Source organism: Paroedura picta, chromosome 3 (genome assembly GCF_049243985.1).
Source record: "Paroedura picta isolate Pp20150507F chromosome 3, Ppicta_v3.0, whole genome shotgun sequence".
NCBI classification, from domain to species: domain Eukaryota; kingdom Metazoa; phylum Chordata; class Lepidosauria; order Squamata; family Gekkonidae; genus Paroedura; species Paroedura picta.
This window is the reverse complement of record NC_135371.1, coordinates 169,867,455-169,883,025: the sequence shown is the minus strand read 5'-3', so window position 1 is coordinate 169,883,025 and position 15,571 is coordinate 169,867,455. Positions and strand designations below refer to the sequence as shown.

The 15,571-nt window shown below is 46.3% G+C and overlaps 2 protein-coding genes across 2 annotated transcripts; both read left to right on the top strand.

Moving 5' to 3' along the window:
- Nucleotides 1-7,467: 7,467 nt before the first annotated feature.
- Nucleotides 7,468-8,496, top strand: LOC143831234 (olfactory receptor 10Z1-like). Its single transcript, XM_077324295.1, has one exon. It carries the CDS (start codon nucleotides 7,468-7,470, stop codon nucleotides 8,494-8,496), a length of 1,029 nt encoding a protein of 342 aa, XP_077180410.1.
- Nucleotides 8,497-14,242: 5,746 nt separating this feature from the next.
- Nucleotides 14,243-15,178, top strand: LOC143831427 (olfactory receptor 1f45-like). The gene has a single exon (XM_077324419.1). It carries the CDS (start codon nucleotides 14,243-14,245, stop codon nucleotides 15,176-15,178), a length of 936 nt encoding a protein of 311 aa, XP_077180534.1.
- Nucleotides 15,179-15,571: the final 393 nt, after the last annotated feature.

The following is a 15,571-nucleotide window of genomic DNA, read 5'->3' as shown; positions in this document are numbered from 1 at the left end:
TTTAGGGAGCTCGTTCCACTAGGTGGGGGCCAGGACTGAGAAGGCTCTGGCCCTTGTTGAGGTCTGACGTGATTCTTTGGGGCCAGAGAATCACCAGCCAGTTGGCGGTGGCAGAGTGTAAGACTCTTTGGGGAATATAGGAAGAGAGACGATCTCTCAGGTACACTGGGCCCAGACTACGTATGGCCTCGAAGATTAGTAATAAAACCTTAAACCTAATCCGGAATTCAACTGGAGCCAGATGAGTTCTTGCAGTACCAGCCAGCTTGAATTGTTTGAATTGTTAATCTCTGTATTGCCACAATAAATTTAATTAGAATTTTTGGTCAGTTTGGATATCACCATCTGGGTGTGTGCTTTTAAGGGGGTTTATATGTTTTTATCGGATACTATGTTAGTTCTTCTTCTTGCAAACCGCTGTGAGCCAGCTTGCTGGGGACGGCAGTATAGAAGTTTGAACATAAATAAATAAAACAAATAAATAAATTCCTTCTGTGTTGCATTTCATTCATCACTGATGACTAAACACAAGCCAAAGACGAGACAAAACAGGGTTCGGATGTGTACAATAATGTCCCGTTTTCAATGGTTCTTCCTCAGTGATTAACCTACAACAAAATACTGCATTGATCCATTAATGGTATTCTAGGAGAACATAAGAGCCTCTTGTGGCGCAGAGTGGTAAGGCAGCTGTCTGAAAGCTCTGCCCATGAGGCTGGGAGTTCAATCCCAGCAGCCGGCTCAAGGTTGACTCAGCCTTCCAACCGTCCGAGGTCGGTAAAATGAGTACCCAGCTTGCTGGGGGGTAAACGGTAATGACTGGGGAAGGCACTGGCAAACCACCCCGTATTGAGTCTGCCATGAAAACGCTAGAGGGCGTCACCCCAAGGGTCAGACATGACTCGGTGCTTGCACAGGGGATACCTTTACCTTTACCTTAGGAGAACATTATACACGTAAACCTATATGTACCGTAAATTATTGTAACATTCCACCTACTTTTCTGTTGGAAAGTAATTAAATATTCCTCAAGTATTTCTGCAAATGAAATATACAAAATAGCACCGAGAAACTTTAGGTAACAATATTACATATAATGTGTGTTAATGGCGACGTTGTGTAATCATAACAAGCTTAGCCAGTAAGATATGAAAACTACATTTAGAAATTTCTCTTGGGTTAAACATTTCTCTTGGGTTAAACTTTAAAAGTTACATATAATGTGCATCAATAGCTACATTCCATAAACCCAACTGGTCCTGAAGAAGAGCTCCATCTTGCAGGCTGTGCGGAACTGAGGAAGCTCTGACAGAGTCCTCAGCTCTCCCGGGACCTCATTCCACAGGTCGAGGCCAGAACCGAAAATGCCCTGGCCTGGCTTGAGGCCAGGCATGCCTCTCACGGGCCAGAGACCACCAGCAAGATGGGAAGCCATGTAAGTTTGTACCAGGAGAAAAGAGCAGTATTCCAGGAGCACCTTAAGGACTAACAAAATATCGTGGCAAACTCCTCACTTCTTCAGATAGCCTGGTGTTCCTCCCACTTGCTTGCAAATGGGATCGGAGTCAGGTAAGATACATCTGCTGTAGAATTCTTATCTTTTCAAGCATGATGAAAAGGCTTATCATATTAATCTCAACTGAAAGGTTATGAAATTCATATTTCTACAACAGCTTTAATTAACTCTCAAAGATAAAAGAAAAACCTTAGGCAAGCAGATTGACGAAGAGAAGCAGTGATATGAGCTCACAGCTACACAAAAATAACCACAATTGGCAAGAAAAGCTGCGATTGAATCAAAAGCCTGGCTCATGCCAAGGTCAAAGGAAGGACATGTTGGCTCTTGTCCCTGGCCAAATGCTCAGGGGCTTCCAATAGATTCCAGGAGAGGAAGTGAGGTCATCAACATACTAGGATTTAAGTGGGAGGGGGACATTTTGTGTGTTACAGGGATTTTGTAATTACATGCCTTCAGCCATCGTGGGGTGTTCTAATCTTGGAAAGTCCTTAAGATTTGGGGATGAAACCTGGGTTAGAAAAAAGGAAAGGCCTCCGTAGGGATAGAGCCCACCTTCCAAAGCAGCCATTAACTCCAGGAGAATAGATTTGGAGAGCCATGATTCTGCATGATCTCCAGGATCTCCACCTGGAGGCCTCTAATCCAGAGACCAACCCACTCCAGATTGGTTAGAATCTGCCCCCTCGATAATACGAGAAACCAAGTGTACAATGAACTTGTTAAATATATGGGGAAAGTTACCAGGGCTGTATACGCGTCAAGATGAAAAAAAGAACCCCTACCAGATCTTCCAGAGTGATTAAATAAATAGAAGGAAAACGAGTCAATGGCAAAAGTTACATATTGGATGCCAAACAGATCAAAATAATATTTTAATAGAAAATAGACCAAAATTAGAATATGTTGCTTGATAAACTATGATGGGAAGCAATAATTGATTTACATGACGTATATGTAAACTGGCCTTTCTCAACGTTTTTCTCAACATCCTGAAACTTTCTTCAGGCTTTGAGAAACCTCAGAAGTGGCACGATTGTGCAGAATATGGTTGGGAAGCAGAGCTGTGGACACGCCCACCGGGGCCCCTCCCCTTCCCACCCCCTCCAGGCCCGTCATTGGCCATTTGAGGGGGGTCATATCACTTGATTTTAAGAAATTTAAAAATTAACTCCCACCCATTCGGGAAAACTTTCTAGGGCTATCAAGAACCCCAGGGTTTAATGAAAAAGCCTGATTTGGAAATGACTGAAATATGTAAACTGGGGGGGGGGGGGGGGTAGATACAATACGTATTCTGTGGTTTTATTGGAGAGGTAAAAGGAAGGAATAGATAAAATATATGTGAAATCTCAGCTTGACATTCATAGAATCATAGAGTTGGAGGGGCCATACAGGCCATCTAGTCCAACTCCCTGCACAACGCAGGATCAGTCCTAACCATCCTAAAGCATCCAAGAAAAGTGTGTATCCAACCTTTGCTTGGAGACGGCCAGTGAGGGGGAGCTCACCACCTCCTTAGGCAGCCTATTCCACTGCTGAACTACTCTGACTGTGAAAATTTTTTTCCTGATATCTAGCCTATATCGTTGTATTTGAAGTTTAAACCCATTACTGGGTGTCCTCTCCTCTGCAGCCAACAGAAACAGCATCCTGCCCTCCTCCATGTGACAACCTTTTAAATACTTAAAGAGGGCTATCATGTCCCCTCTCAACCTATCTTCATGGGGCTTGGTCCCTTGGCCCCAGATCATCCTCATCGCTCTCCTCTGTACCCTTTCAATTTTATCTACGTCCTTCTTGAAGTGAGGCCTCCAGAACTGCACACAGTACTCCAGGTAAATTCATAGTTCTGTAAATGAAACATCTGATGTCTTTTCCTTTTCTATATTCGGTACTTTGTGATGCCTCTTTTCTGAATAAATAAAATCTATTTTATCAAACACAGACAAAACAACAACTAGATTAAAATACTCTGCCTTCCCTTATATCTGATCCCCGGGGAAGAAAGTTGGTTCTGCAGCTAACTAATATCTTCCCAGGAGACCGAAGAAGAACTTAAAATAAATCCTGTGGTTATTTCTTCTTTCGAAGTCAAGTCAAGCTCAGCCAAGGCTTCAATGGCCCTTGTTCCTTCAGCCTTTGGAGAAACTTCGTCTCTGAGTCATGAAGACGTCCAGGCAAGAACAGCTTTGTGCAGAATCGACCCAGCTTTGGGAGGTAAGAGCACTATTCAACGCACGTTTCCCTAAAATCAAAAATTTCATTGCTTGGAGAGAAACAAGTTTTCACACAGGGCAAACCTCTTGCCCTTTACTGAGCCATTCATTCACCTTGGGCATCTCGTTTGATTTGATGCTTAGGGCTGATCCTGCGTTGAGCAGGGGGTGGGACTGGATGGCCTGTCTGGCCCCTTCCAATTCTATGATCCTATGATTCTAAGCAGTGGCTGGACAGAGACTTCTCCTGGATGCTTGAGGCTGATCCTGCATTGAGCAGGGGGAGGGATTAGATGGCCTGTCTGGCCCCTTCCAACTCTATGGTTCTATGATTCTATGATTTCCAATAAGGTGAAACGCCCTGCAGCAATTATCTGCTACCTGATTTTTAAGATAAAACTCTCATTATGGGGGAAAAAATTAATCTTTCCACTCTAGGACAGACGAATTAACATTATCAAAATGATGATGAGTCCTAAATTAATTTATCTTCTAAGAAATATCCCCACGGTAATAACGGATAAAACACGGAAAGAGTGGCAAAGAAGGTCAAATGAGTTTATCTGGAATGCCAGAAGAACACGAGTAGATTGGCTGCTAGTTTGGTCAAAGTGGTCCATGGGGGCTCTGGGTACGCCAGTTTAAAAGCCTCAATGATGTAGCTACGCTAACCCGGCTCTTATTATGGACTAATCTAGAGAAATCCTCGACTGATTTAGCAATCGAGCCATCAGAAATCAAAATGCCAGTTAGTTCCTTTTTACGAGCTGGTCCAAAAACTTGTTGTTGTTGTTCGTTGCGAAGTTGTGTCCGACCCATCGCGACCACCTGGACAATGATCCTCCAAGCCTTCCTGTCCTCTACCATTCCCCGGAGTCCATTTAAGCTCGCACCGACTGCTTCAGTGACTCCATCCAGCCACCTCATTCTCTGTCGTCCCCTTCTTCTTTTGCCCTCGATCGCTCCCAGCATTAGGCTCTTCTCCAGGGAGTCCTTCCTTCTCATGAGGTGGCCAAAGTATTTGAGTTTCATCTTCAGGATCTGGCCTTCTAAGGAGCAGGCAGGGCTGGTCTCCTCTAGGACTGACTGGTTTGTTCGCCTTGCAGTCCAAGGGACTCTCAAGAGTCTTCTCCAGCACCAGAGTTCAAAAGCCTCAATTCTTTGATGCTCAGCCTTCCTTATGGTCCAACTTTCACAGCCATAGATTGCAACTGGGAAGACCATAGCCTTGACTAGACATACTTTTGTTGGCAAGGTGATGTCTCTGTTCTAAAGATTAGGGTAATCAATAACAGCCCAGACCTAATCTTCAGTGGAATAGGCTGCCTAAGGAGGTGGTGAGCTCCCCCTCACTGGCAGTCTTCAAGCAAAGGTTGGATACACACTTTTCTTGGATGCTTTAGGATGCTTAGGGCTGATCCTGCGTTGAGCAGGGGGTTGGACTAGATGGCCTGTCTGGCCCCTTCCAACTCTATGATTCTATGATTCAGAATGCATAAATGACAGAGGGTCAGCTCTGGTTCGTACTGGGAAGGGAGACCACCAAGGAATTCCAGGTTGTGTCACAGAGGCAGGCAGGTGGCAAACCACGTCTAACCATCTGTTGCTTTGGAAACCTTATAGGTTCACTATGAGTCCACTGTGACATGAGGACCACAGCAGAAAATCCAGTTATAGATAAATTACTAATGTTTGGGGACAGAAACGGGAAGAGGCTTTCTCTGATGGTTTCACCAGTAACCTCAGCACTGAGTAAATGGGAAAATAATAAAATCAATTATTATGATTTGTTGGTAGTCTCTGGTAGTATGATTTCATAGGAAGAAGGGGTTAGGAGAAGCAATGGTCAGCTGTTATGATCTGGATACCACCAGAAAAAGAACTGCATAAGAAGACCAATATAAAAAGTAAAGGTAAAGGTATCCCCTGTGCAAGCACCGGGTCATGTCTGACCCTTGGGGTGACGCCCTCCAGCGTTTTCATGGCAGACTCAATACGGGGTGGTTTGCCAGTGCCTTCCCCAGTCATTACCGTTTACCCCATAGCAAGCTATAGACCACATTTTTAATCAAGACCCCCCCCCCCCCCCAGTCAATAGTGTCCCGCTTTACCAATGTTAAAATCTGGTCACCTGTTCCGTCTCTGCATTAAAGGCATCAGAGCCTTTCTAGAAAACCTAATGGTAACACGATTTTAACACTTGCTAGATCTCCACATTCAGAGATAGTAAACCTCTAGTAAACCAGTAGTAAATTAGGGATAGTAAACCTCTAGTAAACAGCAGCAGGAGGCAACATCAAGGGAAAGCTTTGGTCTCAATGCCCTGTTGTTGGCCCTCCAGAGAAACTATTGGCCACTGCATGAGGCAAGATGCTAGACTGAATGGTACGTGATCCAGCAAGGCTCTTCTTGCATTCTTATGAAGCTGTTACCTTCCTAGGTCTATTTCGGGGCCATCATTAGATCTTGCATCTTAATACAATAGAGCAATGTGCAATTCTAAATCTCTCTAGAAGGCTCAACAACATTTCTGAAAGGCAACCCACTTATGGTCTGCATTGTGTTGGAAGGCCCACTGTGCCTTGATGTGTGTTCTCAAGGTTCTGCCGTAGTTTGTTTTGCCTTTGAGGTTCAAATCCAAGCAATGTATTTATTTAAATTATTTATGAACCTCTTGCCCCTTGCAGATGGGCTATAAGGCCAGTGCACTGTGTTACCAAAATTGGATTGTCTCCGTAATTATGGGGAGAATTAGCAGATTCTAAGAGACACAGTCAAAGGGGGTAACTGCAGGACTCTCCACCTGTCCATACCAGGGTCCTTTCCTTAGAAACTCACACAGAAACCAATTTGAAATAAAGGAAAAATGACCTTCATTGAAGAACAAATCAAAATAAAACCAGCATGCTTGCACACAAATTAAACTGAGCAAACACACAAGTGGAAAAACAGAGGCGAGATGGTGGGATAGGGAAGTATAAGGGGGAAAGACAAAACTATATCAACCTTCATGATGTGCAGAAGTCCAGAAACACTGCAAAAATAGCCAGGACGTCAGTTGTACGCTGGACCGCCAAGGAAGTCCAGTATTGCTAGTGCAGAGGCAGACAAAGGAAAATCATCTCTGTTTGTCTCTAGCCTTGAAAACCCCATGGGGTTGCCATAAAGGTACAGGTAAAGGTATCCCCTGTGCAAGCACCGAGTCATGTCTGCCCATCTGACAGAGAGGCTGATTCTGTAAAGGTTCAAGGGGTTGGCAGGTTACAGTGGATGACCGATAGCGTCCCGGGTTGTGAGCGTCCTGCATAGTGCAGGGGGTTGGACTAGATGACCCAGGAGGTCCCTTCCAACTCTATGATTCTATAATTCTATGATTCTCTGGGCAACAGTACTGTCCCTAGTTGGCCTCTCTGCTGTTCCTCCATCCTCTGGAACAAGCTTTCTCAACTCGGGTTTCATGATACCCTGGGCTTCCTCGATGGCCCTGGAAGGGTTTCCCAAATGGGTGGAAGTTAATTGTTTATATATTTTAAAAATTTGTCAAACATTTATAGGGTGATATAACCATTTATGGTCATGTCGACCCACCCTTCTCATAATGGCCAAGCATGGGCCTGGTAGGGGTGAGAAGACGAGAAGACCTGGTGGGTATATAGACAACTGTGCTTCCCAACCATATACTGGACGATTGTGCCATTTCTGGGACTTCCTAAAAGCTAAAGAGGTTTCTCAATGTTAAAAAGGTTGAGGAATGCTGCTCTGGAGCATGTGTTGCTACTAATCCCAGATCTCCTTTCCCATTATATAGCTCAGAAGGTCCTGGAGAACCAAACTAAGCTCTCCGAGTTCCTGCTGCTGGGCCTGACTAAAGCCCCCGAAATGCGCTTCACCCTTCTAGCCATCTTCCTCTTCCTTTATCTCTTCACCTTGGCCGGCAACGTCCTGTTGGTTTTGGCTGTCTGGAAAGATGCCCATCTCCAGACCCCCATGTATATTTTTCTGTGTACCTTGGCCCTCTCAGAGACTTTGATCAGCTTAGCTGTCGTCCCCAAGGCATTACAGGGCTTGGCCTCTCCCGAGGGTATCTCTCCCATCTCTTTCCCTGGCTGCGTGGCTCAGATGTTCTCCGCCTCTGCTTTGGCTTCCACTAATTGCTTCCTGTTGGCCGCCATGGGGTACGATCGCTCGGTGGCCATCCGCAACCCGCTACACTATGCAGCCCGGATGGACGGAGCGGTGTGTGTTAAGTTGATTGTTGCGTGCTCCTTCGGTGGATTCTGCATCGCGTCCGGCATGACCGCAGCTGTCTTCCACCATCCCTTTTCTCCCAGTCGGAACCGTATCCAGCATTTCTATTGCGATATCCTACCTCTCCTGGAACTGGCCTGTGGAGATACTCGCACTAGCGAAGTGGTCTTACTTTTCCTCTGTATGTTAGTCCTCGGACTCCCCTTGTCGCTGATTCTTCTCTCGTATGTGTACATACTGAGAACCGTGCTACGGGTGTCCACCCACGGAAGTCACCGGAAGGCCTTCTCCACTTGCGGGGCTCATCTTACCGTGGTGGTGATTCACTTTGGCTGCGCTTCTTTCATGTATCTCAGGCCAAAGGCCAGTTATCACTTGGAAAGGGACCGGCTTATCTCGGTGAGCTATTCCGTAGTTACACCACTCCTCAACCCGGTGGTCTACAGCCTTCGGAACCGGGAAGTCCACACCGCCCTGAAGAAGACCCTTGGGTTCAAGGTCGCAGAAAGGTGATGTGCGGGTGATGTTCTACAGCGGTGCTCAGACTCCATAACTTCCCATCTGATGTCGCCAATACTAGCCTACATTTCTGTTGTGCTGTTTTTGCTTGAATTCAGGTTTTTCAGTGGTGTCCTTGATGGTACATTTACACCTAGAATCACAGAATCACAGAGTTGGAAGGGGCTATACAGGCCATCTAGTCCAACCCCCTGCTCAATGCAGGATCAGCCCAAAGCATCCTAAAGCATCCAAGAAAAGTGTGTATCCTACCTTTGCTTGAAGACTGCCAGTGAGGGGGAGCTCACCACCTCCTTAGGCAGCCTATTCCACTGCTGAACTACTCTGACTGTGAAAAAAATTTTTTCCTGATATCTAGCCTATATCGTTGTACTTGTAGTTTAAACCCATTACTGCGTGTCCTCTCCTCTGCAGCCAACAGAAACAGCATCCTGCCCTCCTCCAAGTGACAACCTTTCAAATACTTAAAGAGGGCTGTCATGGCCCCTCTCAACCTCCTTTTCTCCAGGCTGAACATTCCCAAGTCCCTCAACCTATCTTCATGGCTTGGTCCCTTGGCCCCAGATCATCCTCGTCGCTCTCTTCTGTACCCTTTCAATTTTATCTACGTCCTTCTTGAAGTGAGGCCTCCAGAACTGCACACAGTACTCCAGGTGTGGTCTGACCAGTGCCATATACAATGGGACTAGGACATCTTGTGATTTCGATGTGATGCCTTTCTGATTATTGTCCATGTATGAAGGCAGCAGGAAAAGCGGAAGACCCACCATGAGGTGGATTAACTCAGTCAAGGAAGCCATGACCTCATTTTGCAGGACCAGAGCAAGGTGGTCAGCCATAGGATATTTTGGAGGACATCAATTCACAGGGTTGTCATAAGTCGGAAACAACTTGACGGCATGGTTAAGGGCAGCGGCTTCTAATCTGGCGAACCAGGTTCGATTCCCCGCTCCTCCACGTGCAGCCAGCTGAACGACCTTGGGCTTGTCACCACTCTGATAGTGTTGTTCTAACCGAGCAGTCCTGTCAGAAGGTCTCTCAGCTTTGGTGGGGAGAGGAAAGTGAGGTGATTGTAAGCCGTTTTGAGACTCCTTCAGGCAGTGAAAAGCGTGGTATAAAACTTAACTCTTCTTCTTCTTCACTTATATGCACATTTATGCTCCTGCACCCAAAAGGGATGATATCTCTTCCCGTATTCCCATCCCTTCTGCCTTGAGATCCTGGGATAAGCTCTTCTTTCTAGGCAGAAATCCATATAATAATTAGCACTAGGGCTGTTCCCATCACAGCACCACCTTTCCAAAATTCTGGTCTACTCAGCCATGGAAGTGAGACAGACACAACAGCTGTGCCTAGACATCTTGCAGGTAGGTTTGGAAGTTGTCCCCCTTTTCTTCCTCCTCAGGAGTAGGGGCATCAGGCACAGCCTCATCCCCTTGGATCTTTGGGTAATTTGCTTATGTTTGGGCAGTTTCTCCTACTTTCTTGCATTAAGCTACTTATTTATTTCATCCTTGGGCAAGCCAACAGTAAAGAGATCTCCCCACTTTTGTCATCACATCCACAATCTGCTCTGCACATATGAATCTGCTGAAGGTCCTGGGGCCTTGGGGAAGCACACCTGGCCTCGACCAGGGTCAGGGCCTTTTCAGTCCTGGCCCCTACCTGGTGGAATGAGCTCCCGGATGAGCTGCAGGCCTTGTTGTGACTCAGGGCCTGCAAAACGGAGCTCTTCTGCCGGGTGTTTGGTTGAGGCGGGGTGGGAACCCTGGGGTATTAGATTTGGTCCTCACCCCGCCTTAGGTCCTGGCTCCTGTTATGGTGGTGGATTGTGCCAGGGGCCTGTTTCCATCTCCCAGCTGCTGCATACATATAAAGATCAATGCCCGGAATATGGGGAGCAATTTTTAAAATGCCGCCATCTTGTACGTGTATTTGTATTTGTGTTTTATATTGTTTTACTGTTTGGGGGGTGGATTTTATTGATAATGTGATGAACTGCCATGAGCCAGTTTCTGGGAGCGGCGGTATAGAAATACCACAATCAATCAATCAATCAATCAATCAATCAATCAATCATGTAACCTTAAAACTCCTCTCTAACGTAGGTGTTCTGCCTAACAAATTAGTAGAAATGCCATTTACAAATGTAAAACATTTCCTTTAGATGGAAGCAGCAAGAGCTACCCAAAACTGACACGTGGCTGACAAAAATTTGCACCAATGGCTATCGTTATCGTTATCGTTATCGTTATCGTTATCGTTATCTATTGAATTTCTAGTTCGCCACTCCTGCAGAGGCTCGTGGCAGGCTACAGTATACATAAAATCCCCAATAAAAATTACCCCCCAAAATATAAATACAACATCCAAAAAATACTATGGCAGAAATACCACTAAAATCCATGTCACCTCCAATGGTGAGACACCATTAGCAGAATGAGTTAGCCTAAGAGGGGAGGTCTAGATCTTCCTTAGTGTGCTGGCCTCAACCGCAGACCTGGCGGAAGAGCTCCATCCCTTTCTGCCTTTTAGCCTTCCTTGTAGGTCCCACATATTTTGCATGACTGGTGCCTCAGATTTTTAACGGCAGGACGCACCTCTTCAAATTATGGGAACAGCCCTCTAAGATGCTCCTCTTACTCAGACAAAACAAATCCAGATTTTCTCTGAGGAAATTCACAATGACGATGTATGGATATTTGTGTTTCATTTACGCCCGATATTTGAATCCTCGCCGAACATTTTTAATTCAAGAAGAATCCGCTCTAACAGGACTGTGACGAGCCCAAGGTCAGTCAGCTGGCTGCATGGGGAGCAGCGAGGAATCAAAGCCGGCTCATCAGATCAGAAGCCACTTAACCACCACACCAAGCTGGAAGGCAGAATTGATAAGGCAAACTCTAGTTACTTCATGTGGGACATTGTGCATGTTCTAATAGTGCTCAATGTTCCAGCCTAGATTCCGATCTGTTCAGCCAGGCCTAAGGTTGAGGCCAGATAAAAACATCAGAAAATGCACACCTCTCCAATGGAAATACCACCTGGAAACATCTACTGATGAACCTCTCCAAACCCCAATTGAGGCCCATAGGTTATGAACAACAGGAATTGGAGCTATGAAGGATTGGTTATGTTATAACTGTCTGGTTTTATTACCTCTTTTGTATTGTTTTAAATTTTGTTGTCCGCCCCAAGCCGACAAGGGTGGGGTGGCATATAAATAAAATTATTTATTTGTTTCTTCGTTATATATTTATTCAAAAGTGGCAGAGGAGAGGACACGCAGTAATGGGTTTAAACTACAAGTACAACGATATAGGCTAGATATCAGGAAAAACATTTTCACAGTCAGAGTAGTTCAGCAGTGGAATAGGCTGCCTAAGGAGGTGGTGAGCTCCCCCTCACTGGCAGTCTTCAAGCAAAGGTTGGATGCACACTTTTCTTGGATGCTTTAGGATGCCCTGGGCTGATCCTGCGTTGAGCAGGGGGTTGGACTAGATGGCCTGTGTGGCCCCTTCCAACTCTATGATTCTATGATTCTATGACTACTACTCGATAATTTTGAAGATGCAGTTGGGAAGGGGGGGGAGAACATGGAACAATGCTCAAATTACATGTGCTGTGTTATTCGTTTCTAACATGTGGCAGATCTGGAGCTTGAAGGCCAGCCTCAGGGACCATATCTAATTTTCTTGCTGCACAGAAGTGAAGGTCCCGCAAGAGATTCTTTCACTAACTAGTCCTTGGGGCAGTTCCTGGCAAGGACTCTAAAGAGCCACAGCAGGATCTAGATTGACACTCCAATCTCACTAGCTAGCGCCCTGCCTGTTGCATTGAGTCTGCTGGACACTGAATCAATGCATCTCCAATGCTCTTCCCATGCTTTTCCTTCTAAGACGTTCTGCTCGACAAAACAGCATCCTCTTCAAAGACCTCACCTACCCTACTGGGTAGGAACTGGTTAGAAATGAATCTTCGACAAGTGTAAACGGTGAGCCTTGGGACTTTTTTGATAAGGGTTGTGTTCTCAGTATTAGAAACAAAAAGCACTCGGGCAGTTAGGGGACAATGGAAGAGTAACAAGTTCCTGAAAGAGCGGTTCCTCAGTGGAACAGGCTTCCTCGGGAGGTGGTGGGTTCTCCTTCTTTGGAAGATTTTAAGCAGAAGCTGGAGAGCCCTCTGGCAGAAATGCTGATTCTGTGAACTTAGAAAGATTATGAGTGGATGGGCAGGAGGAGGAAGAAGAAGAAGAAGAAGAAGAAGAAGAAGAAGAAGAGTTGGTTTTTATATGCCGCTTTTCTCTACCAGCTAACATTCGCCTTCCCTTTCCTCTCCCCACAACAGACACCTTGTGGGGTGGGTGAGGCTGAGAGAGCCCTGATATCACTGCTCGGTCAGAACAGTTTTATCAGTGCAGTGGTGAGCCCAAAGTCACCCAGCTGGTTGTATGTGAGGGAGTGCAGAATCGAACCCGGCATGCCAGATTAGAAGTCCGCACTCCTAACCACTACACCAAGCTGGCGCCAAACTGGAAGGGATGTGTCAGTGTTTGTCTCTTGTGGCCCTTCCTTGCCTACCCAGTGAATTGCTGATCGCCACTGAGGGATGAGAGGTAAATTTCCTCCAGGCCAGGCTGGATTCTGGAGATCTTTGTAGTGGATCACTTGGGCATGAAATTGGGGTCACTATGGGTGGGCAGTTAGTCCTGCATTGTGTGGGAGGTTGGACTAGATATCCCTGGAGGTCCCTTCCAACTCTATGATTCTATGATTCTAGGGGGGAGGTTTAAGCATTGAGGTTGGTTTTGTGGCTTAGAATTGTATGTCCTGCTCAGATTCTGGTAGGAAAGTTTAGAAGTTAAAGTTAAAGCAGAGAACCTAAAAGAAAACTCTGCTTTGAGGATGAAAAATGGAAATTTATTTTCACCCAAGGCACAGCTTTCACAATTATTTCTCAAACTGGGGTTCAGATATTTTATATGAATGCTTGTATATAAAGGACAACAAAAAAAAGGACTTGCGGGAGAGTTTTGATATTGCTTGTTTTGCATGGGCAATACCAATCTGAAAGAAACACTTTTTGGGTGGGGGATTGCATCTGGCCAGACAGAAAGCCCTCCGTTGGTTTGGAATTAGAATATGGTATCAGCAAGGAATTATCTGGCCTGCTTTTATTTTTATTTCTTTAGTTTATTATATTTATTAATTATATCTGTTCCAAATAATATATTTCTGGTAAGGCCCTGGAGGAGGAGCATGGTCTCATGGCTTAAGTGCCACTCAGAGCTTAATACCCACTCAGGCCGGCTGTCCCACCATGCCTCCTCCTCCAACCGGCTTGCCTGTCTGTCCAGTGGCCAGCCAATCGCAGTCCATCCCCCACCCCTGACCACCCCCTCCTCCTTCCACTTCTCTCTGAGGCTCGGAGGCTGCAGATCACTGCCCCTGCTGGTGAGTTCCCTTCCCAGGGGCCTGCAGCCTGCAGCCGTTCCAGGTCCTGGGGGGAAGAAGAGGCCATCCACAGAGTGCTTCCACCACCCCCACCCCCAACCTAGCACCTGTTGTATTCCAGAATGCAATGGGCTTGTCCCCTAGTTTATATATAAATCAGTGAGATCCCAAAATTCAAGGGAAGTAAGTTTTATTAGCTACTTTATTTTGATTTACTTCATTAAAAACGCTGGTGCCTATGTAAAAAAAGCCATTTCCTTCTGTCTCTACATAGACCTTTTCCGACAATGGAGAAAGAAAACCAGACCATGGTCTCTGAATTCATCCTCCTCAGCATCTCACGGCAGCAGGACTGGAACAGACTCCTATTCCCCATCTTTTTGGTCATGTATGTTGTCATAGTGCTGGGGAACCTCACGATCGTCTTGGCCATAAGGATGGATGGTCATCTCCTTCACATCCCAATGTACTTCTTCCTCACTAACCTCTCCCTGGTGGACGTTTGCTTCACAACGGCCACCGTGCCCAAGCTGTTGGCCAACATGCTTTCTGGAGTGAGAAGGATCTCCTACAGTGGATGTTTGGCTCAGATGTACTTTTTTATCGCCTTTGGCATCACGGACAGCTTCCTCTTGGCCTCCATGGCGGTGGACCGTTACGTGGCCATTTGTCGGCCACTGCACTACACCACGGTGATGAGCAACCCGATCTGCCTGCTGCTAGTATCTTGCTCCTGGTTGGTTTCTCACCTCCACGCTCTCCTGCACACCCTCTTGATGTCACGCCTCTCCTTTTGCGCTTCCAAGCAGGTATCTCACTTCTTTTGCGATGTCTTCCCACTGCTAAAGATCTCTTGTTCCGACACACGCTTGAACGCTTTGGTGGTGCACACCGAAGGAGCCGTGGTGGTCAACAGCGCTCTGGTGGTCATTGTCCTCTCCTACGTCCGTATCCTGGTGGTGGTCCTGAGGATTCCTTCTGCCAAGGGAAAGCAAAAGGCCTTCTCCACTTGCGGGTCCCACTTGACCGTGGTGGCCTTATTCTACGGCACTGTCATCTGGGTCTACTTCCAGCCTTCGTCCAGCTTTTCGGCGGAGAAGGACACTCTGGCCGCCATCATGTACACGATGGTCGCACCCATGCTGAACCCTTTCATCTACACTCTAAGGAACAGCAAAATGAAGGAGGCCTTGAAGAGGCTTTTTGGGCAGAAGATAAACTAAACAGGCACTTCAGTCAATGGCAGGATGGACATGTCTGTGGGGAAGATTTCGTTCTTAATCTGTGACTCCTGCTTTGTTCGTCATGTAAAAATAATCATACGCCCATTCCTCCCCTACCCCCCTCGCAGGCATAAGAGAGATCTCTTGTGATTTCTGTCCCTGGGATGGGGCGGAGCCTGTATGGGATGGGGCAGAGCCTGTATGCCTACCTTTGCCTTAAATCACCTTGTGTCCCCGCCCCCATCCTTCTTGGGTCTGCCTGTTCAGCTGGGTGGTGATGTCACTTCCAGAGGGCGTGACCAGCTGACAACACTTCCAGGGATCCTTGAAACCTGAAACATTTCAGGGGCTCCTCCATGATAGAAAGGTTGAAAAAGCCTGGTTGAGAATTTA